This window comes from Trypanosoma brucei, chromosome 9 (assembly GCF_000210295.1).
Source record: "Trypanosoma brucei gambiense DAL972 chromosome 9, complete sequence".
Taxonomy (NCBI): domain Eukaryota; phylum Euglenozoa; class Kinetoplastea; order Trypanosomatida; family Trypanosomatidae; genus Trypanosoma; species Trypanosoma brucei.
The window spans coordinates 421,462-449,227 of NC_026742.1; the positions used below are offsets into that span (position 1 = coordinate 421,462).

The 27,766-nt window shown below is 51.1% G+C and overlaps 16 protein-coding genes across 16 annotated transcripts; 15 read left to right on the top strand and 1 right to left on the bottom strand.

Annotated features, from left to right (window-relative positions):
* Positions 1–290: 290 nt before the first annotated feature.
* On the top strand, positions 291–842 carry TbgDal_IX1770 (hypothetical protein, conserved; the record flags this gene model as incomplete). Its single annotated transcript, XM_011778071.1, has 1 exon — positions 291–842. One exon carries the CDS (start codon positions 291–293, stop codon positions 840–842), a length of 552 nt encoding a protein of 183 aa, XP_011776373.1.
* A 743-nt stretch (positions 843–1,585) lies between these two features.
* TbgDal_IX1780 (hypothetical protein, conserved) lies at positions 1,586–2,356 on the top strand (the record flags this gene model as incomplete). Its single annotated transcript, XM_011778072.1, has 1 exon — positions 1,586–2,356. The coding sequence occupies one exon, from the start codon at positions 1,586–1,588 to the stop codon at positions 2,354–2,356; it is 771 nt and encodes a 256-aa protein (XP_011776374.1).
* A 1,340-nt stretch (positions 2,357–3,696) lies between these two features.
* TbgDal_IX1790 (Sm-like protein) lies at positions 3,697–3,957 on the top strand (the record flags this gene model as incomplete). The annotated part of the gene is made up of 1 exon (XM_011778073.1): positions 3,697–3,957. One exon carries the CDS (start codon positions 3,697–3,699, stop codon positions 3,955–3,957), a length of 261 nt encoding a protein of 86 aa, XP_011776375.1.
* A 340-nt stretch (positions 3,958–4,297) lies between these two features.
* On the top strand, positions 4,298–4,651 carry TbgDal_IX1800 (hypothetical protein, conserved; the record flags this gene model as incomplete). The annotated part of the gene is made up of 1 exon (XM_011778074.1): positions 4,298–4,651. One exon carries the CDS (start codon positions 4,298–4,300, stop codon positions 4,649–4,651), a length of 354 nt encoding a protein of 117 aa, XP_011776376.1.
* Positions 4,652–5,035: 384 nt separating this feature from the next.
* Positions 5,036–5,296, top strand: TbgDal_IX1810 (hypothetical protein, conserved; the record flags this gene model as incomplete). The annotated part of the gene is made up of 1 exon (XM_011778075.1): positions 5,036–5,296. One exon carries the CDS (start codon positions 5,036–5,038, stop codon positions 5,294–5,296), a length of 261 nt encoding a protein of 86 aa, XP_011776377.1.
* Positions 5,297–5,854: 558 nt separating this feature from the next.
* TbgDal_IX1820 (hypothetical protein, conserved) lies at positions 5,855–6,655 on the top strand (the record flags this gene model as incomplete). The annotated part of the gene is made up of 1 exon (XM_011778076.1): positions 5,855–6,655. The coding sequence occupies one exon, from the start codon at positions 5,855–5,857 to the stop codon at positions 6,653–6,655; it is 801 nt and encodes a 266-aa protein (XP_011776378.1).
* An 872-nt stretch (positions 6,656–7,527) lies between these two features.
* TbgDal_IX1830 (hypothetical protein, conserved) lies at positions 7,528–9,267 on the top strand (the record flags this gene model as incomplete). The annotated part of the gene is made up of 1 exon (XM_011778077.1): positions 7,528–9,267. One exon carries the CDS (start codon positions 7,528–7,530, stop codon positions 9,265–9,267), a length of 1,740 nt encoding a protein of 579 aa, XP_011776379.1.
* A 324-nt stretch (positions 9,268–9,591) lies between these two features.
* TbgDal_IX1840 (glutaredoxin-like protein, putative) lies at positions 9,592–10,230 on the top strand (the record flags this gene model as incomplete). The annotated part of the gene is made up of 1 exon (XM_011778078.1): positions 9,592–10,230. One exon carries the CDS (start codon positions 9,592–9,594, stop codon positions 10,228–10,230), a length of 639 nt encoding a protein of 212 aa, XP_011776380.1.
* A 475-nt stretch (positions 10,231–10,705) lies between these two features.
* Positions 10,706–11,632, top strand: TbgDal_IX1850 (hypothetical protein, conserved; the record flags this gene model as incomplete). The annotated part of the gene is made up of 1 exon (XM_011778079.1): positions 10,706–11,632. The coding sequence occupies one exon, from the start codon at positions 10,706–10,708 to the stop codon at positions 11,630–11,632; it is 927 nt and encodes a 308-aa protein (XP_011776381.1).
* Positions 11,633–11,967: 335 nt separating this feature from the next.
* TbgDal_IX1860 (hypothetical protein, conserved) lies at positions 11,968–12,771 on the top strand (the record flags this gene model as incomplete). The annotated part of the gene is made up of 1 exon (XM_011778080.1): positions 11,968–12,771. The coding sequence occupies one exon, from the start codon at positions 11,968–11,970 to the stop codon at positions 12,769–12,771; it is 804 nt and encodes a 267-aa protein (XP_011776382.1).
* Positions 12,772–13,358: 587 nt separating this feature from the next.
* Positions 13,359–15,020, top strand: TbgDal_IX1870 (hypothetical protein, conserved; the record flags this gene model as incomplete). The annotated part of the gene is made up of 1 exon (XM_011778081.1): positions 13,359–15,020. The coding sequence occupies one exon, from the start codon at positions 13,359–13,361 to the stop codon at positions 15,018–15,020; it is 1,662 nt and encodes a 553-aa protein (XP_011776383.1).
* A 526-nt stretch (positions 15,021–15,546) lies between these two features.
* Positions 15,547–16,143, top strand: TbgDal_IX1880 (hypothetical protein, conserved; the record flags this gene model as incomplete). Its single annotated transcript, XM_011778082.1, has 1 exon — positions 15,547–16,143. The coding sequence occupies one exon, from the start codon at positions 15,547–15,549 to the stop codon at positions 16,141–16,143; it is 597 nt and encodes a 198-aa protein (XP_011776384.1).
* An 812-nt stretch (positions 16,144–16,955) lies between these two features.
* On the top strand, positions 16,956–19,031 carry TbgDal_IX1890 (MCAK-like kinesin, putative; the record flags this gene model as incomplete). Its single annotated transcript, XM_011778083.1, has 1 exon — positions 16,956–19,031. One exon carries the CDS (start codon positions 16,956–16,958, stop codon positions 19,029–19,031), a length of 2,076 nt encoding a protein of 691 aa, XP_011776385.1.
* A 536-nt stretch (positions 19,032–19,567) lies between these two features.
* Positions 19,568–21,163, top strand: TbgDal_IX1900 (hypothetical protein, conserved; the record flags this gene model as incomplete). The annotated part of the gene is made up of 1 exon (XM_011778084.1): positions 19,568–21,163. The coding sequence occupies one exon, from the start codon at positions 19,568–19,570 to the stop codon at positions 21,161–21,163; it is 1,596 nt and encodes a 531-aa protein (XP_011776386.1).
* Positions 21,164–21,597: 434 nt separating this feature from the next.
* On the top strand, positions 21,598–25,701 carry TbgDal_IX1910 (hypothetical protein, conserved; the record flags this gene model as incomplete). Its single annotated transcript, XM_011778085.1, has 1 exon — positions 21,598–25,701. The coding sequence occupies one exon, from the start codon at positions 21,598–21,600 to the stop codon at positions 25,699–25,701; it is 4,104 nt and encodes a 1,367-aa protein (XP_011776387.1).
* An 854-nt stretch (positions 25,702–26,555) lies between these two features.
* TbgDal_IX1920 (conserved hypothetical protein, unlikely) lies at positions 26,556–27,086 on the bottom strand (the record flags this gene model as incomplete). Its single annotated transcript, XM_011778086.1, has 1 exon — positions 26,556–27,086. The coding sequence occupies one exon, from the start codon at positions 27,084–27,086 to the stop codon at positions 26,556–26,558; it is 531 nt and encodes a 176-aa protein (XP_011776388.1).
* Positions 27,087–27,766: the final 680 nt, after the last annotated feature.

The following is a 27,766-nucleotide window of genomic DNA, read 5'->3' on the forward strand; positions in this document are numbered from 1 at the left end:
GGTCGTGCTGGGCTCTAGCGACCTCCGCCCGATCGGGTGTCTTGTTTCCTCTCCCACGTTTAAGCATTTTCTTCATTTCACCACTTTTGTTAGCAACGTAAACATTGTTTAGTTTTTTGCCCTGGGCGGTTGAAGATTCGACAGCCAACAGTTTGTCACTTTCTGACGGCGCAGGCACAGGCACAGGTTACAGGGGCGAGGGGCGTGTGTCGTGTGTTGAGCCCTCTTTGTGCCGGTAGGTGAGAGCGAAGAGTATACACCAGCGGTTTTTAGGCGCGACGTAGTGCGCGATGTATAATGGCATCGCTCCGATCAACGTCAAAGGGACGGGCCTCAGTGGTTACGTGCAGCGTAGTAGGTCGGCGGTCACACAGCTGGCAAAATTCACTCCCGCTGAGTACACGGATGGTATGCTAACAACGGCGAAGGCGAATCCACTGGAGGCGTTGCGGTCGGCAAAGGAGAACAAAGAACTTTCAGGACAGCTGGAACATCACAGGTCCCTACGTGCCATCAAACTAAAGGTCCTTCTTTACCGCGAGGAGCGTGAGGCTGCTGGCGTACCACCTGATGTGATTAGCCGAGAGTGCGCAACACTTCATGGGTCGCTACTCCGTAATTACATGGAGGAGGCTCAAGAGGCAAGACGTTTGGGGGCAGCAGAGTTGGCACAAAAGACTGCGGAGAGATTCGCCTCCGCATTTCAAGTACGACCCGGCTCACTGGGGGATGCTTTCGACCGGCGTCATCGTGAGGTGGAAAGACAGGCCGCGGAAGGGGCTCGCAAAGAGGCGATAGAGCGGCGGATTGTGGAACGGGTGAAGCGTATCAAGGGAGAGTAAGGGGGTGGGGGAGGAATCGTACCAAGAATGTAGTGCGTGACTTTCTGGTTCTACTCAGTTCTTCACAAATATGTTGCATTAGCTCCTTGACTTGCACAGCATTTGTTAAGTGTGTTGCACGGGGGCGGATGTGTCCTCTTTTCCTTTCCTCTGTTGAATCGCTACCTCTTCTATATTTTTCTGCGCCACTATACTCTGGAAGTGTGCTCTAGGTAGAGGGTACCAAAAGAAGAGCGAACTTTGGAGAAAGTAGAGGAGGGTGGAACTATCACCACTGATATTCTAACAAAAGCTAAGCCCGTGTTCCCATCAAAACTGGAGCGGAGTGAGGGGGATAAGTGCGCAGTGAGTCACAAGGTTCAGTCACAAGTGGAATAACTGAGGGAGTGACGGGAAAGTGGGGGAAAGGCAAAGGATCAATAATTTTGTACTGTCCTGTAGTCTCGGGAAGGGGAGGGCGAGCGATAAGGGTGCGCCGTCCGCTGGTTCCTGTGTTTCATGCAGTTAGTTAAGAGTGAGGAGGCGGTTAAAACAGTGACAAATAACGAAATTGCGACGAAGAAAAAGCGTGCGAAGGTGCTAGTTGTGAATTGAGAAGAGGAAAGAAAAGGTCGAATTGGGGCGTGTTCAAGTCAAGATCAACTTAATAAGTCAGAAGTGTGGTAATATCTACAGCAAGAGGAGAAGTCAGAGTACGGTGGCAAAACTCTTAGTGAAATTAGCAGAACGGCGTGCTGTTGTTGATGGGAAGTTGTTGTGCGAAGAGCGACACTTCGGTTGACATCGATGATAGCGGCCGTGGAGTGGAACGGGATACTGAAGATGATAACAACGTATACATCCTCCAGTATCAGTCGCGTGGAGAGGTGCTGAAAATGCTTGAACTGGAACCAACACCTCACGAAGCAAGTGTGATGACACAGTCTCCCAGCTTACCAACGGATGGACCAGCGGCGGAGGAGTGCGCTGAGGCGGAGCTTTCTGACCCCCTTTCCTGTTCGTCGACAACTATCGTAACAGTACGGAGTGAGCGGAGGGCAGCCGATCGTTTTTCAGCCAACTCGCTGACCTGGACGTTGCCAGAGGTAAGTGCGACGACGGTGAGTACCCGCTTCGACCACGCACGAACGACATCGTTCATGGGGAGCGATGACGATTTCTCTTCAGTGGAGTGGAGCGCTAACTCTAGAAAAGATAGGCGGTTAATGCTGCTGCGGGACAGAGATCGAGCCGCGCAGCGTGATATGGTAATGAACGAGATGGATCAAAGGCGGTTCATTGCTGAACACGCCAACCGAGCACACCGGGCTATCCTGGTGACGTACATTAGGAACCGTCTCGAGATAGAGAGGAGGGTTTCGTACGAGGAGTTCCTCGTAGAACGAAATGCATTTCTTCTACATGAGTTGGAGGCGAGGGAACCGTTGGTGCGGCGCACTGTAGAGCTACAAGCACATTCAGAGCTCCTCAACAAAATGCAACAGCAGCGCTTGCTTCGGAACCGTGGTAAATGAGTCAGCGTTTTGGGGTGCGGGACACTTTGCCTCGGTGGGGGCTGAGGAAATGACTTGATCTTGCAATATGAAGCGGTGAAATCAGGTTGCGGGCTATTTTATCGCTTACTAACAGTTCTCGGATGTCTCCGTCGTCGTACCCACCTTAGGCAAACGGGGATCGCGTTTATTTTCCCTCCAAGGTCTCGGATGTGCGGGATGCAGGTTGTGGCGGTGGGGAGGGGAAGAGGGAGGAAGATCGTCTTCTCGTCATTAATTAATTTCCAGTTGCACTTCGTAGTGGGTGCCACTTGCTGTTGACTGTTTTAATGTTTGTTTGTTTCACTCCTCTTTTAGGAAATAATCCACGGTAGCGGTGACGTGTATATGCCCGTACATCTGACCCGAAGGGGGAAGTGGGGTGTCGCCTCAAAACGTAAACCGTTTTATATTTTCCTTTACTGCCACATGGGTGCATGTTGGTAGCGTTGCTTGACTGTAAGACGTGCCCATGTGCGTTTTCTCTCATTTTACCCCCTGACGGTTTACCCGTTTCGTCCGTGTGCTACACCCCCTTTTCTTTGTTTTGTGTTTGTTGCTTTCATTGTTGCTAACGCGTGCGGTTTATGTGTTTCTCAGTCAGTGGTAGAGCAGGCGGGATGGGCATATTACCACTGCACTTCTTCTATTTTAAAAGCCACGTGCAATCGGCACGAATGTGAGGGTTCTGCCGCAGCATATGCACTAGCGCTGTACAGGCCTTCCGTCCACGGAGAGAGAGAAGGTCTCCCTATTGATATCTGTTGCTCTCTCTCTCTCTTCCCTATTTCTGGGGAGGACCTAGAGAAGTTAGGATACTTCCACAGTGCATATTCAATCCCTATATTCCTTGATCATTGTTTTTCTTTTTTCTTTTTGCGTTCCTTCCTTCCCACTTATTCACTAGTGAAGTCTGTCTTCTCCGACCTCTGGTGGTGTTCTGTTTGTAAAAGATGAAGCCCCGCTCGAGCGGAAAGAGGGAAAAGAACAAGAGGGGAAAGCGAGCTGATAGAACGATGTGAGTAGTGTGTCACCGTAAAACGAGACAAACACACGACAGGGAGAAAATCGTGTCAATAGGGATGAACAAGAAGAAAACAAAAGATGTAACTTCACTTAATCGTTTATTTACCGGAACATTTTTTTAAATTGTACTATGTTGTAGTTGCTAAACCTGACATTATGCACTAAATTTCTCGTTTTTGTTTCTGTAGTCCTTCACTCTTATTATACTCCCTCTTTCTTCCTTTCGGACTCTCTTTTGTACCCTTCGTTATGTGATGGGGAAATAATTCTCTCCCATTCCTAATAGCTGAGCAGTAATGGCTTCGGTGAATATGGAGGACTGTATACAGAAGCCTGCGGTGTGTGTCACCGTGTTTGGCGAGTCGCATGAAGGGTTGTTACAGGGGATAGACAACAATTTCAACACCGTGTTAAAGCAATCCGTAGGAAACAAGGAAAATGAGCTGACCTTTGTGCGAGGCGAGTCTGTTGTGTACGTTGGTTTCAGCGATATAGCTGAGAGTACGGTGCCGGAAGGAAATGCTGGGTGTGGTAGTGTGGCTTCCACCACTTCTTAGCGGAGGTGCTGGCATCACGTTGCGCATGGCTAGGTTACGTTGTACCTGTCATGGCTTGCGTCCTTGGACCATGAAGTAAAAGGAGGGGTTGTGGGTTTCCGTTTTGGCCACTTACTTGGGTGTTGCGTTTTACAGCTTAAAACCGTGGCTTTAGCTTTATCTGCCGCTCCTTGTCTTTCGCCCGTTCTTTGCATTTATTTTTCTTCCCCCCCCCCGCTACATAACTTGTGTTAAATGCACACAAGTGCGATTCTCCGGTGTACTCGTCTGTGCTTGAAGTGTGGATATTGAGAATATTGCACTTTTATGGTTGGTATCCTCTTTTAACCTAACATTAGCAATGTCTTCGCTCCCCGGGGTGGCGAGGTATGAACGCATGACCACGCGCAACAAGATTCAGTTCTTCTGGTGGTCCATGCTTGTGATGGGTTTTGCCTATCAGTTCCTCCAAATGACCGTGCTGCGCGTTCAGCCAAAACGTGAGGAACAGATGTACAGCCATATCCGTGAACTCTACGGCGATCAGTTGCCACCAGAGCTTATCGAAATCGCGAAGCGGCAGCGCGAAGCACAGGACGCTTTGACACTGTCAAATATGATACGCACGCCAACACCTGGTGAGACGGCTGGGGCACTGCAGCACGCATTGGACCCGCGTCGTATCGCGCAGTTGCGGAGCCACAACGGGTATTAGGATACAGGAGGAAACGATCGGGCATCCGAATATTCTTGAGAGAAGTTGAGGGGTGAAGAAACTCGTGGTGGGACGCTCGCACCGTTGAGTATACTTCACTGGTTTGCCACTGTGCGGCAGGGCCCACTTGCGTACAGGAAATCACGGGGAAGGGGGCTCGGGGCGATGTTGTTACACTCGTCTTTGGTTAAACTAATTAGTTAGAACAGAGGTCAATGTGCACCAACCACCCAACACGTATATCTTTGTGCCTTTATAGCATTTGTTTCTTATTTAGGGAAGCGATTAACAGCTTCGTACAAACAGCGAACCCATTTAGTGAATAGGAACACGGGAGGTGTTGCAAGAGGAGTTGAAGTAAGCCGCTGATTGTATTTCGCGGCGATGCGCATTTTCGTACACGTACGGGAGAAAGTCATTAAGTTAGAGTGCGGTGATGGCACACAGAACGTAATATGGTTGGGCAACGCTGCCATGGTGCACTACGACTCTTCGTTTGGTCAGAAATATGGTTCCCCGAAGTACATACAAAAGGAGGGTGGCACCATGTGTGATCCGAATGCGCGTGTTTGTGATGTGTTGGACGATAACCAACATGTCTTCGCTGTGCTGGATAACATTGAGGAGGTTGTCACAGATGCGTAGTTCAATGTATGTTATTGCTCCCCCTTCAACACAACTTTTGAGTCCTCTTGTTTTAAGTGAGGACGAGCACATTGAGAGGGGATAGTTTTTTTTTGGGGGGGGAGGGAGGGGGTCTGCAGAGGCATATCCGTATGGATGTGTTTACACAACGGCGCGGCATTTGGGTGAATTGGGATGTAATCAGCGGTCATAAAACACCATATTTCCATTTAATGTTTCGGTTTGCAGTTGTTCTTGATTTGTCCGTTTCCACAGTTTTCTTTGAAGACTGTGTGTCGAGCGCAAACCCGGGGAAAGAGAAAAGGTGTTCATCCCTCGAATTTTCAGTGTGTTTCGCCCTAACCCCTTCCTTCCGCGTCAGTATCACTTGAATCTTCATTTTATTTGCATATTTGCTCTCGCACTGGCGTGCCGAACCCAGTATCGTACCCAGATGGGATATTCCCCTTTCCGCGCTTTTTTTTTTTGCAATCTCTATTCTCTACGTTTTCTTTTTGTTTTGGTTGTTGTTTTGCGCCCCCCGCACGTTGCCGCGCTAAAGCAGTTTCCGACTAGAAGATGGAGAGGAGTAATTCCCGGAGGAGGGTGTCACAGTCCGCTCCAAAGGGAGAAAATGAATGGAGCAAGGTGCCCCGATGCGTGCGCGAGGCTCTGGCCTCGGCCATTGTTGGCGCTCTACCGGGTGAATCACGACGTCGTTTGACTCCCAATAGGAATCCCTCAAGGGCGAAAGGCACGTGCGCGAACAAAATCGTAGTACCGCAGCTAACAGAAGAGTTTCTTCATCGGAGTGTTCAGACTTTTGAGGATGCGGCGGTCTTGCGTGCTGAGGCTGTGCGAAGTTACGCGCAATTCCACAACACTGTGGAGATGCTTCGGGAAGTGATGCGCAACCAGCTAGGCGCACTGTGGTATACGGCGCTTCAGTTGGATCCTGAGTTTGTGATTGACCTGCAGCAACAAAACGGACTAAGTGGGAGTGACCTGATTCCCAACGACGTGGTTATTGAGGGCGAGTCGCTTAAGCGGCTAGAAGGACTGGAGACGTTGCTACAGGAAATGAACAACAACATGGAGGTGTTACGTTCGAGCTCGGTACGTTTTGCCGCGTGTGTTCTATCAGATGAAGAGAAGTTGTCGATGGGGCTAGACCCACTGAGACTACCACGGGAAGACGTCTTGCGGTACGCCGTTGCGCCTAGCACCAGGCGCAATTCAAGTAGTCGTGGACGGCAAAGCAATAAAGACGACTCAAGCAACCATGGGCGTCGTAGCGCCTCGGCGCGGAGGCCAACTCTCAGGCCGGACGAAACAGAGGCGCGATTGAAGCGTTTTAGAGCATATGCTGCTCGACGGTAGGCCTTCCCTTCCCTTCCCTTCCCTTTCCTTTTTTTTTTTTGACGAAGTCATGCCACGTGCGTTCCAGCGGTGGAAATGGCACTGACGTTAGGAGCCGTTTGCAGCGGTAAACCAACTTTAAAGAGGCGAGGTTAGTATCTACCGTTCGTGGTGCCCGATGGGATATTTGTCTCCTCTCTGGGCTGCAGTTGAACTTGAGGGTTAGGGTTAGTGAGTTACGTTTCTTCTGTCGTAACCAACACAACACTTCTGGGATGTCCGTTTTGTTTCTTGATGTTTTGATTGGAAAAGGGAGAGTTTCTTGATAAAGCTGCCAACAGGGAACAAACTTCTGCGTGCATCGACTGTCTCATTGTTTTTGTATGAAGGGAAAGCGAAAATATATGTATGCATACATATATACACTCATAGATGCATGCTTGTGGATAGACAACCGCGCTCGTGTTTGAGTTTTAGGGCGCTCATGCTGTACCTGGGCCACCCGATTGGCGGGAGAATGGAGTTGGCGCCTCGACCGCACTGACTAATTATTGCTTATGCTTCAAATTCAGGATGCAGGTATTCTCTTTCTTTCAGCGATGATCACATTTATAAAAGTAGGACAACTGTTCTGTGATCTTTTGATCCTTTTTTTTTTTCACTGTGCATAACCTCATAGCAGCCGTTGTGGAGGTGCCCGCTTTAAAGGCGAAGGACAACGTCAAGGGACACTGAGGCCCAATAGAAAGACACAAGACAAAAAGTAGGGGGATAAAGGGTCGAGGCGTGGGTAAGGAAGTGGAAGAAAAATAGATAAAGAGACGCGAGAAGGCGAGTGAAAGGAAGGAGCAGGTCGCGTTCGCTGTACCCAGTGGTTGGTAACCGCCTTGCTGATGCATGTGGCCTCTCCCGAGGATATTAAACACGAGATCGAGGATGGCAGAGGTGAGTGGCGGTATGTACCACCGTGTGTGCGACAGGCATTGGCGCTTGTTCTTCCAACGACACCGAAAAGGTGTTCAAGGTCGCGGAGCGTTACGAGCGGCTGCTGTGCTCCTCGCATGCTTTTGCCACTGCGGGGGAGTGGTCCAAAGACAGATGTGATGGAGGCTGTGGAGGCAGCGCAGTTGGCGGAGCAGCCACTCGCGGTCGCTGGGAGGGAGCTGCTAAGTTCTTCCAAAGTTTTGGCGAAGCATCTCCCAAAGCAAAGGAGAATTCCTCCCGGCAAGCCTGTTGTCAGGGTGTGTTCAAGCTGTGGTGGACCTCTGCAGGAAACTGGGGCGCCTGGCAAGAGATGTGAAGAACGCCCCCGTAGTGGTCGCAAGGGGCGCAGTGCATCTTGTGTGTTGGACACACACTCCATGGGGGAGCGTACACAACTACCCGGTGATACCTCTTCAAGTGTTCCCGGGGTGACTCGCCGAACCTCCAGCGGTGAACAAACCAGTCGAAGAACCCACAATACCGCAGGCGTCGTCCAGCCAATTAACATGGAGGCCTCGAAAATCAAACGTGTGGAGTGCATTCGGCACCGTCGGGAGGTGACAGACGCCCTGTTGCATATGGTTGAGGCAGTGAAGATGCTGAGCAAGGAAGTGGATACAACGGTTGTGAAATCTGTTGCCGACGCCATGCGCCTTGATCCTCGACGAGCGAAAGACGTTCGAGGGGAGGTTACACCGGTTGCCTCTCCATCGGAAGAGCAACAGGAGGCACTAAAGGGACTGTCTAACTCCGTACGGTGGCTGACGAATGCGACGAACGAACTGGTGGCCGTTTTCCTAACCCCGGAGGAAAAGCGGTTTCTTGGTTTAAATACGCATAGACTCCAGACGCGTAAGGAACGATCAACTACGTACCAATACGCAAAAACATATCGTAGAAGGGACGGAGGCTTGCCGCCTCCTCCCCCTGGCGTTGGTGAAAATATTACAGGGGACTTGAAAGAGGGGCCTAGGGAAAACCAAGATGGTGAGGGAGATGCTGACGAAGAAGATGTCTCAGGGAAGGGCAAAAGCAGAGGAGAGGGCGTACAAAGAAGCGGAGGAGGCAAATCCGCTGAGGTTTCTTCTAAAGGGGCAGCAGGACAAACGGAATGTGGCGCGGGGGTCCGTTCCCCATCGGGCGCGGCTGCTGGTGCTGAAGATCACAACCCGGAAGTAGGGATGAAGGGCGGTTGCGTGGAAATGTCGAATAATACACAGCGCTCTTCCCAACTCTCAAGCGTGCAGGCTTCCAGGAGGGAGGAAAAGTTGTCTGAGGACAACCAAGTAAAGAAAAGACTTTCTGTGTCGACGCGTGGCACCGCTGAGGAGGTGTCGGCGAGCAACGCCCAGGGAAGTCCTGGGCAAGCGAAATTGTCTGTCGGTCGTGCTTCGGCATCGGACGTTGCAAACCCGTCCGTGAGCAGTACGGGAGCGATGAACTCTTTACCGAAGCGAAGAAAGGCCAGTGATTCTCAGTCCAGGGCCAGAGAGTCTATGGAATCGCTTACTGGCCAAGAACCCCCGGGTTCCGCCGTTTCCGGAGCGTCACTGGCGCAGGCGGAAACCACCGCCAGTGCTGGAGATTTGGCGAATAAGAACTTGAACAAATTCGCGGTTGCTAGTGACAGTGACAGTGATTCTGACTAGGCGCTGACGCTTCACCTAGTTAGCTTTCACTCGAACATGCTAAAAAACTTTCGTTCTTCTGAGGAAGGCTTTTTATACATCCATATATATATATATGTACTTGCGTCCGTCTCTGGTATGGAAAATGGCCAAAGGGCGGCAACATAGATTATTTTGTTTGTTGGTGAAGCTGTGTCTGCACCAAGATCCGCGGACCGGCACCCCAACGGTGTGGAATAAGAGAAAGTACGATTATATGCGATGAGTTTTACTTAAAATTAGGTAAATCCTTGCTTGACTAACTTGATTGTTCAAAAAGTTTTCTTCCCATCGTCACATGTATAGATGCGTCACTGTCACATGTCCTTCGCTTACTGTTTCTGCCCTTTTTCTGCCCATCGCTCTGCCTCATCTCAAGGTTACACACGCCTAATGAGGCGACTGAGCGGTTCGACGTGTCTTTTAACGGGAGTGACGCGCGCAGGGAGGTGGCTTCCCACGACAGCGCCATGTCTGTCACTCTGCTCCTTCTTAACGGCTTCCCGACGAAAGCAAAGCACCTCCGGCATTGGTGGTGACGTGCGCGACATCGAAGAAACGCACCCCGACTTCCAGCCGCGTCTTGTCAGTGCAGATCTTGCGGAGGACGAAATAGCAATGGTTAAGAAAGACATCGACGACACAATAAAATCGGAGGATGTTGTTACGTTTATAAAGGGCCTACCTGAGGCCCCCATGTGTGCCTATTCGAAGCGTATGATTGATGTGTTGGAGGCACTCGGACTAGAGTACACGTCTTTCGATGTACTCGCCCATCCGGTTGTACGCAGTTATGTGAAGGAGGTGAGCGAGTGGCCGACCATACCGCAATTGTTTATAAAAGCTGAATTTGTGGGGGGCTTGGATATTGTCACGAAGATGCTGGAGAGCGGTGACCTTAAAAAGATGCTGCGGGATAAGGGAATCACTTGTCGGGACCTGTAAGCTGCAGCTGGGGCAGGGAAGCAAAGGAGTGTATTGAATTGGATCGGAAGAACTGAAGGGAAAAAATACGGAGGCGAGCGTACGTGTAACAGTAGGAGAGGGAAATGAGGAAAAATGGGAGCGAATACACGCGGGGTGTGTAACAGAAAGCTACCCTTTCTGCATGGTATTATCAATACTTTTTCATCGGGATCCGTACATCTTCTCATCGTTGAAGGAACTGCCGTTTGCGCAGGCCTTGTTCGCGCTCCTCTCCATCAACTCAGCCGTACTGGTGGGTTGAAGTAACCGCATATTTCTCACGTGTGTAGCAATGTGTTGAGTCTGTTCCCACTTGAATGCGTCACGTGGCATCACGGTGGTTTTCCTTTGTGTGTGTGTGTCTCTCTCTCTCTCTCTCTCGACCTCCCCATCCGGTCTGAGCACTTGTACCCTCGGAGGGTTGCAGCAGAAAAGAGAAGCGCGGGAGGCAGTCATGAGCAACAAGGCATTCCTAACAACTAATTTAGTTGGTGGACTTGGAAACCAGCTTTTTCTTGTTGCCAATCTATTAGCCACGGCCCGTCGAAACGGTCTGACAGCTGTACTGCCGCGGATGAGCTTTAGCAGTAGCAACGAGCAACCAAGACCTGTGTACTGGCAATCAGTGTTTGCTAACCTTGAGTCGTACGGCGTAGGACATGATCTTCCAACAGGCGTCCCTGAAGTAATTGTGCCAGAGCAGCGGCCGGCTGCAGCCGTGACGCTTGATGCATCTAGGCAATGTGTGTATAACATGGTGGGTTTTTTTCAGTCAGAAACGTTCTTTGCCGATCATCCTGTCGTGAGCGAAGTGATATCTCCAGAGATGCGGAGGACGTCGATGAGGCACATGTGGGAAAACTACAACAACGGGTACAAGGATCCTAGCCTAGCGCACTATGTTGGACTGCACATTCGGCGTGGAGATTATCTACGTTTGCGTGATGTGTTTGAAATTCTGGAAGTGGACTACTATGATGCTGCTGTGCGGCAGCTTCTGGGTTGCGCTGTGCACCAGCGGTCTCCGGGTCATCGTAGTACACATCTCCTTGTGTTCTGCGAGGAGGAAGAAAGACGGTACGGCGCTTCGGTTGTTGGATATTTCCGAAGCAAATACGAGGGGTTGGAGGTTTCTCTTGTTTCTCCCGCCAAAGAGCATGTGAAGTTTCCTTGTGATGCTCAGATGCCCCGTGAGGTACTAGAGTTGTTGATGCTATCGAGTTGTGACGATGTTATCATGGCAAATTCATCGTGGTCCTGGTGGGCAGCGTATTTGAATAGCAGACCGGTGCGGCGCGTGGTGGCACCGTCCCGTTGGTTTGTTCAGCACCCTTACCCCCAGTCAAACCATATGTACTGTAACGACTGGATCCTCCTGTAGCGCTGCGTTTGTACGCCAGACACTAACAATACCACGCGGATGAGCAACGGAGGATATCACGTGAGATGCTGCGTTTGCCAAGGGTCTGCTCGCCGGTAGAAAGTGGCTGAATTTGCATCAAGTTCGGTCTGCCTACATCCACGATTCATCGTGAGATACTTTGTGCGAGGAAACGTTTATGTGGTTCAGTAGTAAGATAATGTGTGTGTGTGTGTGGGGGGGGGGGTTGTGTGGCCGTAACGATTTGCTCCTACATTAACTTTGCCCCGTTTTGCAATTATTTTGTGGGGAAAAGATTGGACGGACGCAAATGGCCTTATACTTAGTTAGTGTGTATGCCGCAATTTGTTTTACCTGTGTGTGTGTGTGTACTGTTATTTGCCTGTATTACTCTTCTTCCCTTCAGCTGCCTTCGCTCGGCGCCTTCCTTAGATATAATTCCAATGACACCTGCTGTAGTTTCGATGCGAGAGAAAAATAACGGCCTGCTCCTTTCCTTTGCGGTCACCGCGATGGGAGTCGCGTGTTTGGTAAAGCTCTACAAGCGCTGCTTTGTTCGTGTTCCTCCTCATTGTGTTACCGTGGTGTATGAGACTCGGAGGAACTCTGTTCTCGCATCGTCCATGGAGGAAGCAAATAATGAGCTTCCGCAAGTGTCACACTTCCGTCCATTGATGTATATAGTGAGTTTGCTGCTCTACAGGAGCAAAAAGTTAGTTATTGTGCCACCTACATCCTTCTTTAGCACCTTCACACTCCCGTGTAGCGTTCTTGATGAGTCAGGTGATGGAGAGGTGGTAGACTGCACGGTGGAGGACATTCACGTGACCGATGGGTCCGTGCGCATGGTCATGACAATTCGCTACTGCATTCCTGTCGATGAGTTGGAACGCTACCTCGCTGCAGTAGGGCCAACGGCGCCAAATGAGCGCATAGCCCTAGCTGCCGCAGGTGCTGCAAGGGCCAGGGGGGCCGAACTGTCCGTTGGCTTGATCATTAATAAATCCAAGCGCGATACCGCATTTTTAGAGCCCTTTCGGGCGCACCTCTCGTCCAAGTTGATGTCCGAGTCATGTGTGAAGGTGTTGGATGTCGTTGTAGAGGCTGCTGAGATCGCGGACCGGTCTTTGGGAGGATGATATGCTTGAGGATGCGTTCCTTCCTTTTTTGTGCATTTGTGGCCAAATTTAAGCGCAGAAAGTGGGAAGGTGAAATATTCGTGAGTTGTTGCGTTGTGGATGTGCTTTTCTTGTCATTCTAACTTATGTCATAACAAAGTCAATGCGCGCGCAAAGGGGAAAATGGGGTTATGCGGACCGGGCAGGGCAGTGGCGACGCAATCGTCAGCCAATCACAAACGATTTCGCATTTGGTGCAACGTGTTAGTTTGTGGGTAGGGAAATGCGTTAGCGATGACTCATACCGTACAAAATAGGGATGTTTTGCTTGGAGGGGAGAAACATATTGTCAGTTTTGCACCGTGTTACTTTGCTTACCGTTGATTCTCCTTCCATGAATACCCTGGTTTGTTCTCCCTCCGGGTGCACATGAACGCTCGCAGAGCCGGGAATTTCCTTAACTTGTAGGAGAGTGTTAATACTAGATTAATTAGTAACGGGAAGCTGTTTTCTACATCAGTGGCCACTGATATAGCCCCCGAGCAGGCACGTACGCCGTTATACGCTATTAGGGTAGAAATACACACTCGTACGGTAGTCCGTTTGAGATGGCCGCGTCGCAGGTAGAACTTGTTGCGAACCCCTCATCCGATGTCAGCACGTATCGCTGGGTCGTCGATACCGTTGGGCACCTCAACCGCAAGAATAAAATGACATCTCTCCCCTTCTGGATGCCGAACTACATAACGAAGAAGCACCAGTTCCGCCTCATACTTATTCGTGGCGTGGTTTTAAGGGAACATGCAAGGGACGACCCCATTGGGGTGATGCTCGAGCTAATCCCACCGCCCACCGGCACCGACGTCGCGTTCCCTGGTGGCTGTGTAGTGACCGCCAGTCTTGTGAATCGTGTGCATGATGATGGTACCCATAACATAGAGGCGACGGAAACCGTTGAAATTGCCCCCGATAACCTGCAAGTGTTCTTTCCGGAGCTCATCCCCGCCTCCGCCCTACAAGACCCTGAATTCGCGGAAGGAGAAGGTCCTACATTGCTCATTGAAGTGACGATTCAAACGGGTGTTAACGTAACTTTCGAAAGGGTGAATCAAACAGTGACCTCGGTGTGGTCAAGAATATCGAGTTCCGTGAGCAAACTGGTTGAGCGGGCGGCCCATGCCCTTGGTGAGACGCGGGAGGAATATGGTGTGTGTGAGGCAGCGCAGGGGCATCGCAAGTTACCCTGGGAAGATGTGCCAAAGGGATGGGAAGAAAAGGAGGATGAGTGGCGGCACCTTGTTACAAAGCTTATAGTTGAGGATGAAGGAACGTTTCGATACGGGCCAAACAGAGGGTTTTCCAAGGACGAACAAGCGCTGCTGGTTCAGTGCGGTCTCAACCAACGCTCCATCGCAGATGCCCGTGCCATCTTTGATTACAACCGTGATGTGCATGAAGGGCTTCTGGCTGTTCCGGAAATTCGACAACAGCGCTACAACCTCGTTCCGGGAAAGTTGAAAGATGAAGTTTTTTGGGCAAATTATTTTTGGAAGGTAGCTGTTCTCGGCTACTGCACCAATGACGAACAGGTTCGACTCCTTCTCACAGTGCTAAACGCACCTCCAGCAGTTCAACCGCGCGATATATCTTCCATCCGTTTGGTTGACGAGGAAACCGTTCTATTCCACGTAAGTGACGCACAAGAGGCAGCTGACATGCTCGTTGAATATCTCACTGATGATGCACCAGACGGTGACATGTTGCTTGAGGCGGCGGCTGAAGCATGCGAGGGGCATGCAAGACAATTGGAAGGCTACTTTAAGCGAACTGACCTGTCGGAGTCGACGCTCAAAGTTATAGGTGTTTTGTTGAAGCGATTACGGGACCGGCTCACAGCCTACAGGGAGCGAAATGTCAACCGAGGCCTACTGGGGGAAAATGGTGTTATGTTGCCCACCCGTGACTTGAGCAGGGAAAATTATGACTGCCAGGTGTTGGTAAAAAGTATTCAGCCTCACGAAGAGCATCTGGTAGCGCGGGCAAGCAGCCCCCTCAAGCAACCGCACAAGGAAGGTGAGGCCGACAAGCTCGAAGACATAGCTTCTTCCTCCATAGTTGAGTCGGTGGTTAAGGAGGCAGAAAGAATCGGTCATACTTTGGGTGTCAAGCAAACGGGTGCAACCATTGGTAACCAAAGTGGCGTCCGCGTAACCTCGGGACTGGAGTTTCCGAAAATGCCGTGGGAGGAGGAAGACGAGGTCGACGAGTGAAGCATGCGTGACGCATGCCGGCTTGTGGACGCTGATTGATGGACCTAACGGTGGGAAGACGGGGTCATCTTTACGTGTACCCGTTTATTCTTTTTTGCTTCCACAATGCTTGCATTCCATGGGTCTTTAGCGTGCCAATTTCTGCAAACCACTCAACAATATTTCCCAACGAGTGCTACGTATCATTCGTTTCGAATATGTTGGGTACGTCCAAAAGTATTCCCCCCTAGTTCTCCTATCCCCCACCCCACCCCGCGACTCTCAACTTGATCATCACCGCAATTGTTAACACGTAGATCGTCCCACAGGTATTGGTTGTGGTGATGGTGCTGGGAGAGTTGCAGCGAAGGAAGATGCAGAGAAACCTGCTCCGTCAAAAAGAAACAGGACTGATAGTTTGTGGCGAGTGTCCCTTGATCGTCTGTATCGCACTTAACACCATGCGCTCACGCTGCTCATTGCCCCTTTTCCAACACTTTCTTTGTTTCAATATAACTCAATTTCGCACGTGTGTGGTGGTAGAAGAATGCGACGCCTGGGCGTGTTTTGCCGTGGGCAGCGGAACTCTCCATTGCTTACGCGCGGCATCGCTACAGGTGGGCGCGTGACTAATGAGGACCGGCGCTGGTGGCTTGTACACCTTGAATGTGCGCCCGATGTAACGCCTGGCACCTTCATCGCATGGCTTGACTGCTGTGGAACTCATACGTGCAAGAAGCTAATCGAGCGAAATATATGGACCATTGAGCAGGTCGCCGCACTAGACTCTGATCAGGTCGATGAACTGAAGTATAGAGAAGGTTGCCTCAAGATGGATGTGGTGTGGGAGCACGCTCGTACAATTATTACACCGCTCCGACAACGCGAGGTTACTGGAGGTGTGGAATCGGAATTGCAGGGCCGAATCATGGAACTGCGCAAGAAGCGGGAGCTGGAGCGACGGCGAGAGGAGATTCTGAAGGAGCGTGCAAACGTCTCAGAGCAACGGGAAGAGACACTCAGGAAGTTGCGCGAGGCGATCGCAGCGAAGAAGGCTGCTATGCTTCAGAAAAAGCAGGCGGCGTCGGAGGCATATGGTGGAAGTAGCGACGGTGGCGCCAGGAAAGAGGGGGCTGAAGAGTAACCACCCTGCTGCGCATGTTTGGAGTTTGTGAATGGCTGGAAATTGTTATCTGTCGAAAGAGTACGCGTCTGGGTGTATCCTAATACACTTTCACAGTTTACAGCTGTGTGGAGTGGAGTGACCAGAAGAAGACTTTGCAAGAATAATGATGGGATGAGTGGAGGTGGGGTGTGGCGTCGATGCCTACCCCGGGGCAAACGTGTGACTCAATAATCGTATTAACTGCGTGCTATCATCATACGAGAGTTTACCATTTGACTGGAAGTGTGGGAGTTGGCGATTCCGCCGATGCTTTGGTACTACAGCAGGACTTGCATGATAAAATGTCCTTGAATCTGACGAAGCTAATGAACTATGTGAGGAATGACTATCACACCAAAGAAAACTAAGGCTGCGGGACACCGTAGGGGATTCAAGCGTTTCTTTTTAAATAACAATCTGAGATTTTGCCTCGCGCCGCTTCCCTTCTACCCATGTGTCTGACACGTAACGGACCCTGTGGTGGATTTTTACTGTAATGCTTTAGTTCTTTTATTCTGTGGGCGGGTTCTATTGAGCGTTAGCATTTATGAAACACTTCGTTTGTCGGGTGTGAACAAATGGTTCAGCGTCGAAAGCGGGCTGCTTCGATATGTGACAGGCAAGGAGGGGAGAAGATGCTCGGCCCTCCGTTGGTTACATGGGATGTTGTTGCAGCAGTTTGGTGTTTAAAAATATATGTTGCAGTCTCAAAATAACAAGGACATACGCACATATATGTATATTTATACGCAGCTACTTCACTTGTTTTGATCTATAGGTAGTTGGAAAAGATGGCAAAGTGGGAATTACAGCTGGTGAGTTTGCTCGAGCAGCACTCGCTTGGGCACCTCGCCGGGAAGTTCATGGATTCCGGTATTACTTGTGAAGAGTTCGTAGCCCTGCAGCACGAGCAGTACGGTGCGTATGGTGTTAGTAGCGATGAGGATACGGTGAATTTGTATCACGCCATAAAGAAGCTGCGCGGGGAGCCGGCTGTCGGTTCGGACTCGTTACAATCGGAGGAAGAGTCGCTTCTTGTGCCGCCCATATTACCCAGCACCTCGCTTCCGCCTCCGATGGAAGCAGCAACGGCGACAGGCGCGGTTGGCGACTCAGATGATATTCTAGACGAGAAAGTGAAAGAGCGTCAGTACACAACACGTGGCACCACGCTTCTGATGCGAACAGATGACAGCCGGGAGGTTAAACGGCGTAAAAGCCGCATCGTGGTTGCTGTGCGCAAGCGGCCCATCAGCCAGTGCGAGCAGCAGCGCGGATTCACGGACGTCATGACGACAAACGACTGTGATGAGCTCGTGCTCGCGGAGACGCGGCAAAAAGTTGACCTCACGCGGTATACCCATGCACATCGGTTCTTCTTTGATGAGGTGTTCGCCGAAACGGCGAGCAATACTGACGTATACAAACGCACGGCGGCAGCGCTTATTGACACGGTCTTCGAGGGTGGGTACGCAACGTGCTTTGCCTATGGGCAAACAGGTAGTGGAAAGACGCACACCATGCTCGGTACCGGTGGCGAGCCTGGCATCTATGCTCTTGCAGCAAAGGAAATGTTGGCCCGTCTTGATCCCACGAAGCAGATGTTCGTGTCTTTCTACGAAATATACAGCGGGAAGTTGTATGACTTGCTTAACGGCCGGCAGCCACTGCGGTGCCTGGAAGACGGGAAGCAAAACGTCAACATCTGCGGACTCACGGAACACCCGCAGAGCAACGTGAAGAGCATCATGCGCCTCATTGAAGAGGGGACTCGTATCCGAAGTAGTGGGACCACAGGTGCCAACGATACCAGCTCCCGCTCGCACGCAATTCTTGAGGTGAAGTTGCGCAACCGGGGGGACAAGGAGCTCTTCGGTAAGTTTACTTTTATTGATCTCGCTGGGAGTGAGCGTGGGGCGGACACGATGGACTGCGACAGACAAACACGGATTGAGGGAGCGCAGATCAACAAGAGCCTTCTAGCGCTCAAAGAATGTATTCGGTCCCTTGACTTGAACCACAAACATGTGCCGTTTCGAGGCTCAAAGTTGACGGAGGTATTGCGCGATTCATTTGTCGGGAACTGCCGCACCGTGATGATCGGTGCTGTCTCACCGACGAGCAACAGCTGTGAACACACTCTCAATACGTTGCGGTACGCTGATCGCGTGAAGGAGTTAAAGAAAAGCCGTAGTGAAAGAAAGCCGCTAGAGGAAAATGAGCAATCTGAGTTCATTATGGAAAAGAAACAGACATCACCAGCTGCCCGTTTATCTTCGCATGGACGACTCTCCATTTCCCCGCAAGGTTCCTTGAACTTGGGATGTGTCTCTACTCATCAAAATACAAGCAACAAAGGCAATTCTGTCAATACAAGTTCCCCCAGCTTGCCCAAGCGGCGTTCAGGTACCATGCGACCGAGTGGAATGTTGTGCGGGCGAAGCACCGAGCAGTTCATCAGCGAGAGTACATTCAAGCGATCACGCGAGGATGATGAAGGTAGGCAGACCCAGCAACAACAGCAGCAGCAGGGGAAAGAAGAAGCTGGGCGAAAGAGCATTGACCTCGACCTTGGCAGCCGGTATGATAAGGTAGTGGATGAGATTGTTCAGCTTGAACGTGAGTGCGTCAACACGCATCGTCTTTACCTTGATAAAGATATGGCACTGATAAAGGAGGAGTTCTCTCACATAATGTCGGTGGAGATGCCTGATTCTAACATCGACAGCTACGTGAATAACGTTCTAGATATACTTAGTGTGAAGCTGAAGGCAATTCATCACTTCCAGGGTCAAATGATGCGCCTGAGAGGATTACTTGACGAAGAAGAGAAACTTTGTCAGCGTCTCGAGCAAAACGGGATTTAGCACAGAAGCAGTGGGGGAGGGAAGAAAGGCAAACAAGAGAGGAACAGAAAATAAGAAAATACAGATATATTTATTTATTACTAGAGTCACAGCATGTCTCCCATGACCGTTTCTGCAGGAACTTAACTAAACTTGTGAGGGTCGACATTTGCCTGGAGGATGTGTGAGCGTTACGTTGCTTTGTTAGATTCACTCAACTTCTTTGCTTGGTGCAGTGTTGTTTTTTTTTTGTACATCACTTCCTGCCTCTTCCGTTTCGCTCACAGAGGGAAACAAAAATAAGCATCGGCTCAGGTATAGTTGAGTATACCCTCGCGCATTCCCCTCTATTCTTTCTAACTGATCACTTCGCTATTTTCCGTTTGAACGGCGTGCCGCGGCTTCCTCTTGATCTCTCCCTTCTTTGTCATCCCCCCCTTTTTTTGCGCGTGAGTGATTTGTTGACCGTGGTTTTTCCAACGGGGTGAGGGGAGGGAAATAATAAAGACGCCTTAGTGGTAAGATAATAATAATTGTCGTGGTGGCATCATCGGCAAATGCTTCGCATCAGCACCCCACGATTAGATGGCCCCATGGTAACCGGAGGCCCAGTTAAGGGTTTACAGGGTCGCATGCGTAGCCTAATTAAACCTAGCGTAGCGGAGCATGTTTTGCGGGACGTAGCGGTGGTACGTCAGCGTTTCGCAGAGTTGACAGACGCAGGCGTGGAGGATCCGGCTTCCACATACAAACCGTCGATTCCGCGTCCGTGGGTGAAGGCGCCTCTTTCTCGACTTTCCACCTCCGTTTCGAGGAGAGATTGGTTCCGCATCATGCAGTTCAACATCATGGCAGACGCTTGGAGTAACGGAGGCACTACAGTGGAGAGAACGACGCCTGTACACGGTGTCCTGCCGTGGGTCCCCGGTTTCACGCGACGCGGAACGGACCCTTGTGGGTTCTACCCGTACGACCATAGTGTGGATGAGGAGGTCCCGCCTTTTTTGCAAGAGGACATTAGGCGGGCCTACATTGTGAATGAGATTTGCTATTATGATCCCGATATTGTTTGCTTACAGGAGGTCAACAGATCTTTTTTTAACGAAACCTTTTCTAAATACATTCGGTATCGTGGTTACGGCACGTTGTATCAATCAAGTCGCGGATATAAGGTGCGGGCCCTGCGTAGAGGCGATGACCCAACGCTGCTGCGCCACAAAGGAAAAATCGAAGAGAGGGAGGACATTGGAAATGTGATCCTTTTCCACAAGGGACGCTTCGTACCCATTTTGATGCCGGGTAAAGATCTTGTGCAGCATTTACACTTTGCTCACATTGTTGCCATGCGGGATAGGGTCACCAACATGACACTGAATGTAGCATGCGCACAGTTTACCGCTGGAGATTCCGCTGAGGCATCGGAGATACGCCTGCACGAAGCAAGGCAGACAATGCAGATACTCGATGCTCTGAACCGAAACGACACAGATCGCTCACATATGAGTAATGTTATATGTGGGGACTTTAACAACGTTGAGGACGAAGAGCCGTGCGTGCAGTTTATGAGGGAGCGTTTGTTTTCCACATACGACGTGGTGGGCGGCCCGCGGTGGACCACCTGGTTTCATGAAGATGCCCAAAGTAATGCTCGGTATCAAAAGTATTATTTCTGCAACCGTGCTGGATACTTAGCCACTAATGCAGCAAAGCGAGCTGAGCAGGAAGTAGCGAAGTTTACGTGGTTACGAAATGGTGGTCTCAATGGTCGACGCCAAGATGTCAGCGGCGGCGATTCCGCTCCACCCGGGACAAGCAGTGCAACAATCTCATCACTCGATAAAGTGGTTGGTGCTAACGAACCTAACACTGCGGCGCGCACACTCGAGCGGGGTGGCACATGTGGAGATGTGTTGGTTGAACAAAAGCAGGCCCTGAAAGCAGATGGTATTATTAGGCGCACTCAAGACTTTGTGCTGTACGACCCCAAAACACTCGCACTTCACCAGGTTTTAGACGTCCCGGAGGATGAGCACATCGATAGTCAGCAGCTGCTCCCGTGCAGTGGCCATCCTTCGCATCACCTTCATCTAGTCGTTGATGTCTCCTTCACAGATGTTTGCCCCGACGTGGGGGAAATATCTATAAAGGATTGACGAAGCGAAGAAGGCAATGAGTCGTTGTTGAAGTTAGTAGAATGGAAGGGGCAGTTGCAGATGGAAGTGATAACGAAAAGCGTTCGCATGCCATAAGTCAGTTACATATGCATCAGTTTCAGTGCGGGGCTCGGGGGGGGGGGGAGGGCCACATTCACTGTTCATTTCGTTTTCATTACTGGTACTACCCACTCTCTTGGTGAAAAACGTTTCTCGTCCATACACCACCGACGGTGGACAAAAATAAGACTGCCCTTTTACTCGCTACAACCCTTTTCACATCTTTAAGTGAGCTAGGATAGGTACAAAGTGACCTAACAGCATAGTGATAATTCAATTTGTGTTTGCTGTTGGAGGAAAAAAAAAAATAATTTAAAGTGGAAAGGGGAAGGCACAGGCAAGGCAAGGCAAGCCTGAGGAGCTGCTGTCGAACAATGGCCCAGTGCTTTGGAAGTGATTATGTACTCGGCAAGGCGAAACCCTCAGATGAGGAACGATGGAACCTTCTCGAGCGCGTATATGCAGACTATGAGGAGATGAATGCTCAGCAGCAGGAGATTGCAGCGCGCAAGCGTGAGCTGGATATGGAGTTCTATGACGGCAACATTGAAAAGATTGAAGAGGCGCTTCACTTCAACGAGAATCGCCGTGGCTCTCGTGAAGGGGACTGGGACACGTACGAAAAGGTGGAGCATATCGTCAAGAAGTTTGTGTACTGTCGTGCTGGAAGGGTGTTCAAAGCTAGTGAAGTCCAGGAAGTCTTGGAGGAGCGCATCCGCCTATTGGGCGATATTGAAGCTTCACAGAAGCAGCGCATCACTGCCTTGGAAACAACGCTTAGCTCAGTTCAGAGCGAGTTGGCTGAGGCAACGCGACTTCTGTGCATGAGTGAGGCCCGAGCTAAGGCCCTCAAGGCGGAATGTGTGGCAAATACCATGAAAGCTAGGCAGCTGCAGCGCGTGTGCGACGGCCTTAGAGGCAGTGGGAAAAAAGACGAGAGCGAGGTGTTCAGAGACATGCGCCTCCTCATTGAGGCAAACAGACAAATGGAGAAGGATTGCCAGAAACTACGCGTCGCGTTGAACATGGGCCCTGTGAGCGCAAAGAAACAGAAGACTGTGAAAGCAGCGCAAAGAGTCCGCGCGCGGCCTGTGGTCGCCCACTCGATGTCGAATTCTCGCAACGGAAGCATGGTGGAAACACTCCTAACTCACACGGAAAAGGTGGGGGAGTTGAAGTCAGAAGAAACTCTAGAGGCAAACATTGAATCTAAGGCGGATGTGGTAACTGATGCTTCACAGAAGCAAACCAAGACTCTTCCTCAGCTCACGGCACTCACGGGAGATGCAGAGAAAAGTGTGTCAGCTGCCCAGTCCGCGGTGCGCGCAGACGACGGTGCCCCTGCTTCCGTGGAAAATAGTCTTGTTGTTTGCGGTGGTAATGGTCTTTGTGAAGTTTCGCTGGAAGGGAAGCATGGCGAAGAGACGCTTAAATTCATGTCTCAACCTAACATAACCGGGAGTTTTCCAGATCTTGATCAGTCGCAGCGGGATGTTTCCGTTTCCAGAACTATGAGCAGTAAGGCGATTTATAAACTTGAGCGTATTCAAGAGAGAGCGAGCACGTTGGTGGAGCAGGTACCTTTGTCTGATGCCCTCATGCGTGCGTTCATCAAATGTGAAAAGTTGCAGGAGCTAATGGAGTGGGAAGTTGGCAGGAGCATGGCAATGCTTGACTATGATGCAAATGTGTCCCACAAGCACGTAAGTTTCCACAGTGCGTGTGTGGGTGCCAGCAAAAAATTCTCACAGGACGCTTCTTGTGGGGAAGAGAGGGATATGTCCATGGTTTTTAGTGGGAGAGAAGTTGCCGGAATGCCCGGAGAGTCCCTGAACACCTCCAATTCACACCTAAGCCCGGCTGCTGGCGCTTCCAGGACCGCCGTGTTGCAAGGCTCCGGAGTCTCTCCAATGAGCACCTTGATTGGTAACCAGACTTCCTTCTTTACTACTACGCAGGATGCTACGCGCACGCTTACCTCCCTGTCAGGTGATTTGGGGCACCCATTGCACTCTCTTATGGGGCAAGTTTTGCCTAATGGTCTGCTAACCGCGTCCCAGAATAGTGGGTATACGGAGATGTCCTCCGCTGCGGCGAGAGAACTAGCTGAAACAGGCGGCGGAAACGTTGACTTCAACGACCCTGGAATGCCAATACAAGGAATGGAAACTTCTTACAAGAACGGGCTGTTGCCCCACCAAGCTGCGGTTGTGTTGTCGACTCGTAAGAATTTAGCTGTTGAAGATGTCGGCGGTTTGTCCACCCGCATCAGGACGGCAGCATTGAGTGGAAGTGATGTGAGCGGTGCGAGCGAAGGTGGGTGGAATCAGGTGGGAAGCCGCGAGGGATCTGAATGCTCCCAACTCGTGTATTCTTCTGAAGATGGTGATTCGGACAGCGAAACTCACCACCTCGGTCGCTGGGTGGATTCCCCCTCACAATTAAGTGATGAAGCTCCCTTCGAGGGAGTGGGAGTCGAAAACGCTAACACCAGGGCTAAAAAGTATTCAGCACGGGGAAGCGATAGGTCCAATATCTCTTTTGCGGGCTCCCGGAGAAGTGCCCACCGCAGCGCAGCTAGCCGCCTGACGAGTGCTGCCACCAAAGGGCGAACCCGTAATTCAACAGTCAGCTTGGCAACAGAGCAACGACTAAGCGCGAGGACCAAGAGGAGGGCTGCGAGGGGCGGGGTGAAGGTTAACAGTGCGTTTCGGGCCCTGAGTAAGGAGGTGTCCACGCTACGAGATGCATGCCATAATATGATCAACGAAATGAACGAGATGTTTGACGTAATGGGGAAATGTGTTGATGCCCTCGAAAAGCACTCGGGCACTGGCCAGCAAGTGGCGGCAACCCGCACAAAGCAGGCCTTATCAGCTGTTGTCAAGGAGGTAGTGAAGGGGGTGGCGGAGCAAGAGGTGTTGGACCGTCTCGGGAAACAAGGCATTGTTTTGGAGCGTCACCCAGAGTCTCCTAACTTAACTGATGAGCAGTGGATGCAGAATCGGTTGTACGATGCCATTATGAAATCAACAAGTGAACACGTTGACAGGGCCCTCGTGCAAAAGGGTGAACGCCCAAGCAAATCCCTTTGCGGTAGTCGTAGGTCATCCCTATCGGCACTCGACCAGAAGCAAGAAGGACAGGAACGGCAACGGGAACGGGAACGGCAACGTTGGCAGAAACAAGAAGAACAGTGTCAAGGACAGGACCGCTTGTGGAAACAGGGACGAGAGCAATGGCAAAGAGAAGGGAGAGGAGGTGGAGGAGGAGGACAGTGGTGGGAACGAGAAGAACACATGCACGCATCCGAGCCCGAGAATGTACAAAGGCGGTTAGCTGACTTGGGAAAAAGAAGGACCCCACGCCAGTCGGGCACTAACCAGGGCGATTCGCACTTCTTCTCCTACCCATTTAGGGGCGATAATGAGTTGGAGGATGGATCGTACACTCTTTGGCCATCTGATCCCACTCCGCCCACAGGTGTGGACACGGGGGTGTGGGAAGAGTCACTGGAAGCAATGCGTCGAGAAATGTGGAGACTCGCTGGCCACCCCTGCGTGGACTCTGGCGATGGAAACACAGAGCAGAATCCTCGGCCACTTCATGCGCATATGAGCAAAGGGGGTGGTGGGGGTGGGAGGGAGAGGTTTTCAAGCTGGACGGTTGCTGGTGATGCGATGTTTTGTGCCCCACTTGCCGAGGAGGGTGATAGGAAGTACCAACCCCCTGTGCCGTACAAGACCGGCCCAGGATTCTTGGTTCCGCGCTTAAGGTTAGGATGTGCGAGGCTCGGGGCCACGCACGGCGCGGTAAGGAGCAACTCCTGTGAGGAGATTTTGGAGTATCTAAGACGGCTTCAGCCACCGGAGTACTCCAGGGACCTCGCGTGTCTGACACCCAGAGTCTTCAGATACGATTTTGGAAGCACAGTTTCTGACGCTAGACGGAACGTGCGGGAGGGCGTCTCTCAGGTCAAACACCATCTGCAAAGTGCGTTGTTTAATCAGGGGTTCTCCAGCGAAATACTACCGTACGCAACTGCTGCGAGGCGCTTGCAGCATGGGGGAGCCCTGCCCACGTGGATGCGTGAGGCGGTGGTGATGCTCCGAAGGGAGGAAAAGGACCGAAACCAAAAGATGGCCAAACTTATCTTCCAGAAGGTGGCAACAAATATCCGTACAAGAAGTATATTGAAGCGCGTGTGTCGGGGATCTGCTTTCGCCGCCTATCTGGTTGTTATGTGGGAGAAATGGATGGGAGGGTGGGAGAAACGCTGCGAGGCGTTACGGCATACACAGAAGGAAAGTTTGGGGCGCGTTATGGACATGGTGGTGAATGGTTTTAATGTAGTGCCACAGCAGCTCCGCGGGCCACTTGAGACACAGGAGTCTCCGTGGGTAGACGCGAGGAGGACACTCAAAGGCGCGAGCAGCTACCACTTCAGAGATGCACGGATCCCCTCGAAGGACAAATGACGTGATTTGATGTGTACGCGTTTGCGGTGTGGACCTCAATCATGCGTCAGCAAACGTGCCCCGCCGGCGTTGGCAATATGTATTGGCTGCAACCCTCAGGTAGCATTCGCCAACTCACTCACCAACGTGAGTGTGCTTGTTTTTGTGTAACAAAAAGAGTATGTACATTTAGTTGAAGTTAGTAAACAGGAAGGGTGTGCGCGGAGTCTCATAGTGTAATTAGTAGTATGGCACACAAAAGCACTTTGGAAACGTGTGGGCGACGCACCCGTGTAAACAAGAAGTAACCGATTGCGGTTCCATGCGATGGCGGTAGGGTCGATATCATTATCAATACTATTTTTGTTTTTCGTTGTAGCTACGTCTATTCCCAATTTTCTGCTTCCCACCTTGTTTCCTCGCTGGTTTCTTTGCGCTTTGTGGTAGAGGGGAAAAGCTTCTCCCGGAGAATGGTTTTGCCACCCTTCCACTATACGCTCACCTTACTACTTCCAGTTTCTTACTGTTATTGTGTGCGCACGTGCTCGGTACCTTTGTCCCCTTTTCCCCTGTGTATCTATCTTTAATCGGTGCACAGTTGCGCCATCCCATCTTGTGGAATTCCCTCCCCTTTGAATTAAATGCAAGATGACAGTTAGCCTTCCATTGCTCTGCTTGGTGACTGCTGCCTTTTCATACGGTGGAAGAGCTTCACCGACGAATGAAGTTTTTCACCCCTTGGACTTACCCCTGGCCTTGTTGAAGGACTGCCAAGCACGTCCGTACGCCGTCAGGGCGTCGTCTGAAGCAGATTGCGTTACCCGATAACAGTGAAGCTCCTGATCAACAGGGCTGCTGTGCACGGAGGGGAATGGCTATGCCGGATGATGTGGCACCTGTGCTTTAGTGTGGTGGCACTGCTCTTGCAGTTTCTGGAGCTCAGCCACTTGCGAGTTAAGAGCCAATGTCGCTAAAAAGGGGCAGGTGACAGTAGGGTGGTCGACGCTCAACTTGTTGATGGTTGTAGGAAACCAAAAGGGTGGCTTTGGCGGCCTAACGGAAGTCCGAAACGCTTCGATGGGACCCGAGTGAAATACGCATTGGCAAGCGTCCAAGTTAGTGGGGAAGCCAAAACCGTCAACGAGGACATTGCACCCAACCCACCCACCCCCCCCCCCCCCGCGCTCTCCCACACAACCACACGTGCACGCATTGGGTGTCGCTCGTTTCGGATAGCGGCGCCCCTCTGTGTTTGATGGCGCGCGCTCTCGGGTGTTTGGGCGTCCTGGACAGTCACGCGCATACAAAGGATATGCACAATCCCTGACATTCCCATTGCGTTCTGAGGCGTTTTTCCAACTCGTTCCTTGTCCAACCCTTTCTACAAATTTTTTTCCCCGTCGCATGAGCAACCCACGTTAATCGCTGGAACGATACCGCATCACTGCCCGGGCGTATCACTGGGCGCCAAACGTTTATCCACCACGCGAGGTATGAGCTGTTCCGACTAAACTTCACATTATGTGTGTGTGTGTGTGTGTGTGTGTGTGTGTAGGGGGCGGCGACTCCTCATTATTTGCTCTATTCTGCACCAACCGCGTCTCTAATTCGGTTGATGCAGTTGCTCAGCCATCCCAGATATCATCCGAACCGTTTCGTTGCGCCAGAAGAAAAACCAAGCGGGAAATTTCTCTTGTCTCCGCGTCGCCTCCATATCTTTCCTAGCGGAAGGGGTATGAGAGAAAGCGTTGATACCGTGCGTGACGGCCCTCAAACTGCTGCGTTAAAATTGAAGTATTCACCGCTGATGCCTTTTGAATCGACAACTATATCACGGTATTAGTGCCGCACGGAGGGTGTTCCGGTTGTAGACCCGCCCCCGTAGCCGGGTAATTAGTTTCAATAAAAATTAGAGCAATAGAAAACATAATGCACTTATAGGGGCATATTCCTAACGAGCTGCACCGATCCCTTCTCCATATAGGGCGAAGGACGTTACCTTTTATACGTGTTGGTTCCGCCTTTAAAGAAAAGAGGGACGATGCGAATTTGTTGAACGTCTCTAACCCGGACCCCACCCTTTGCC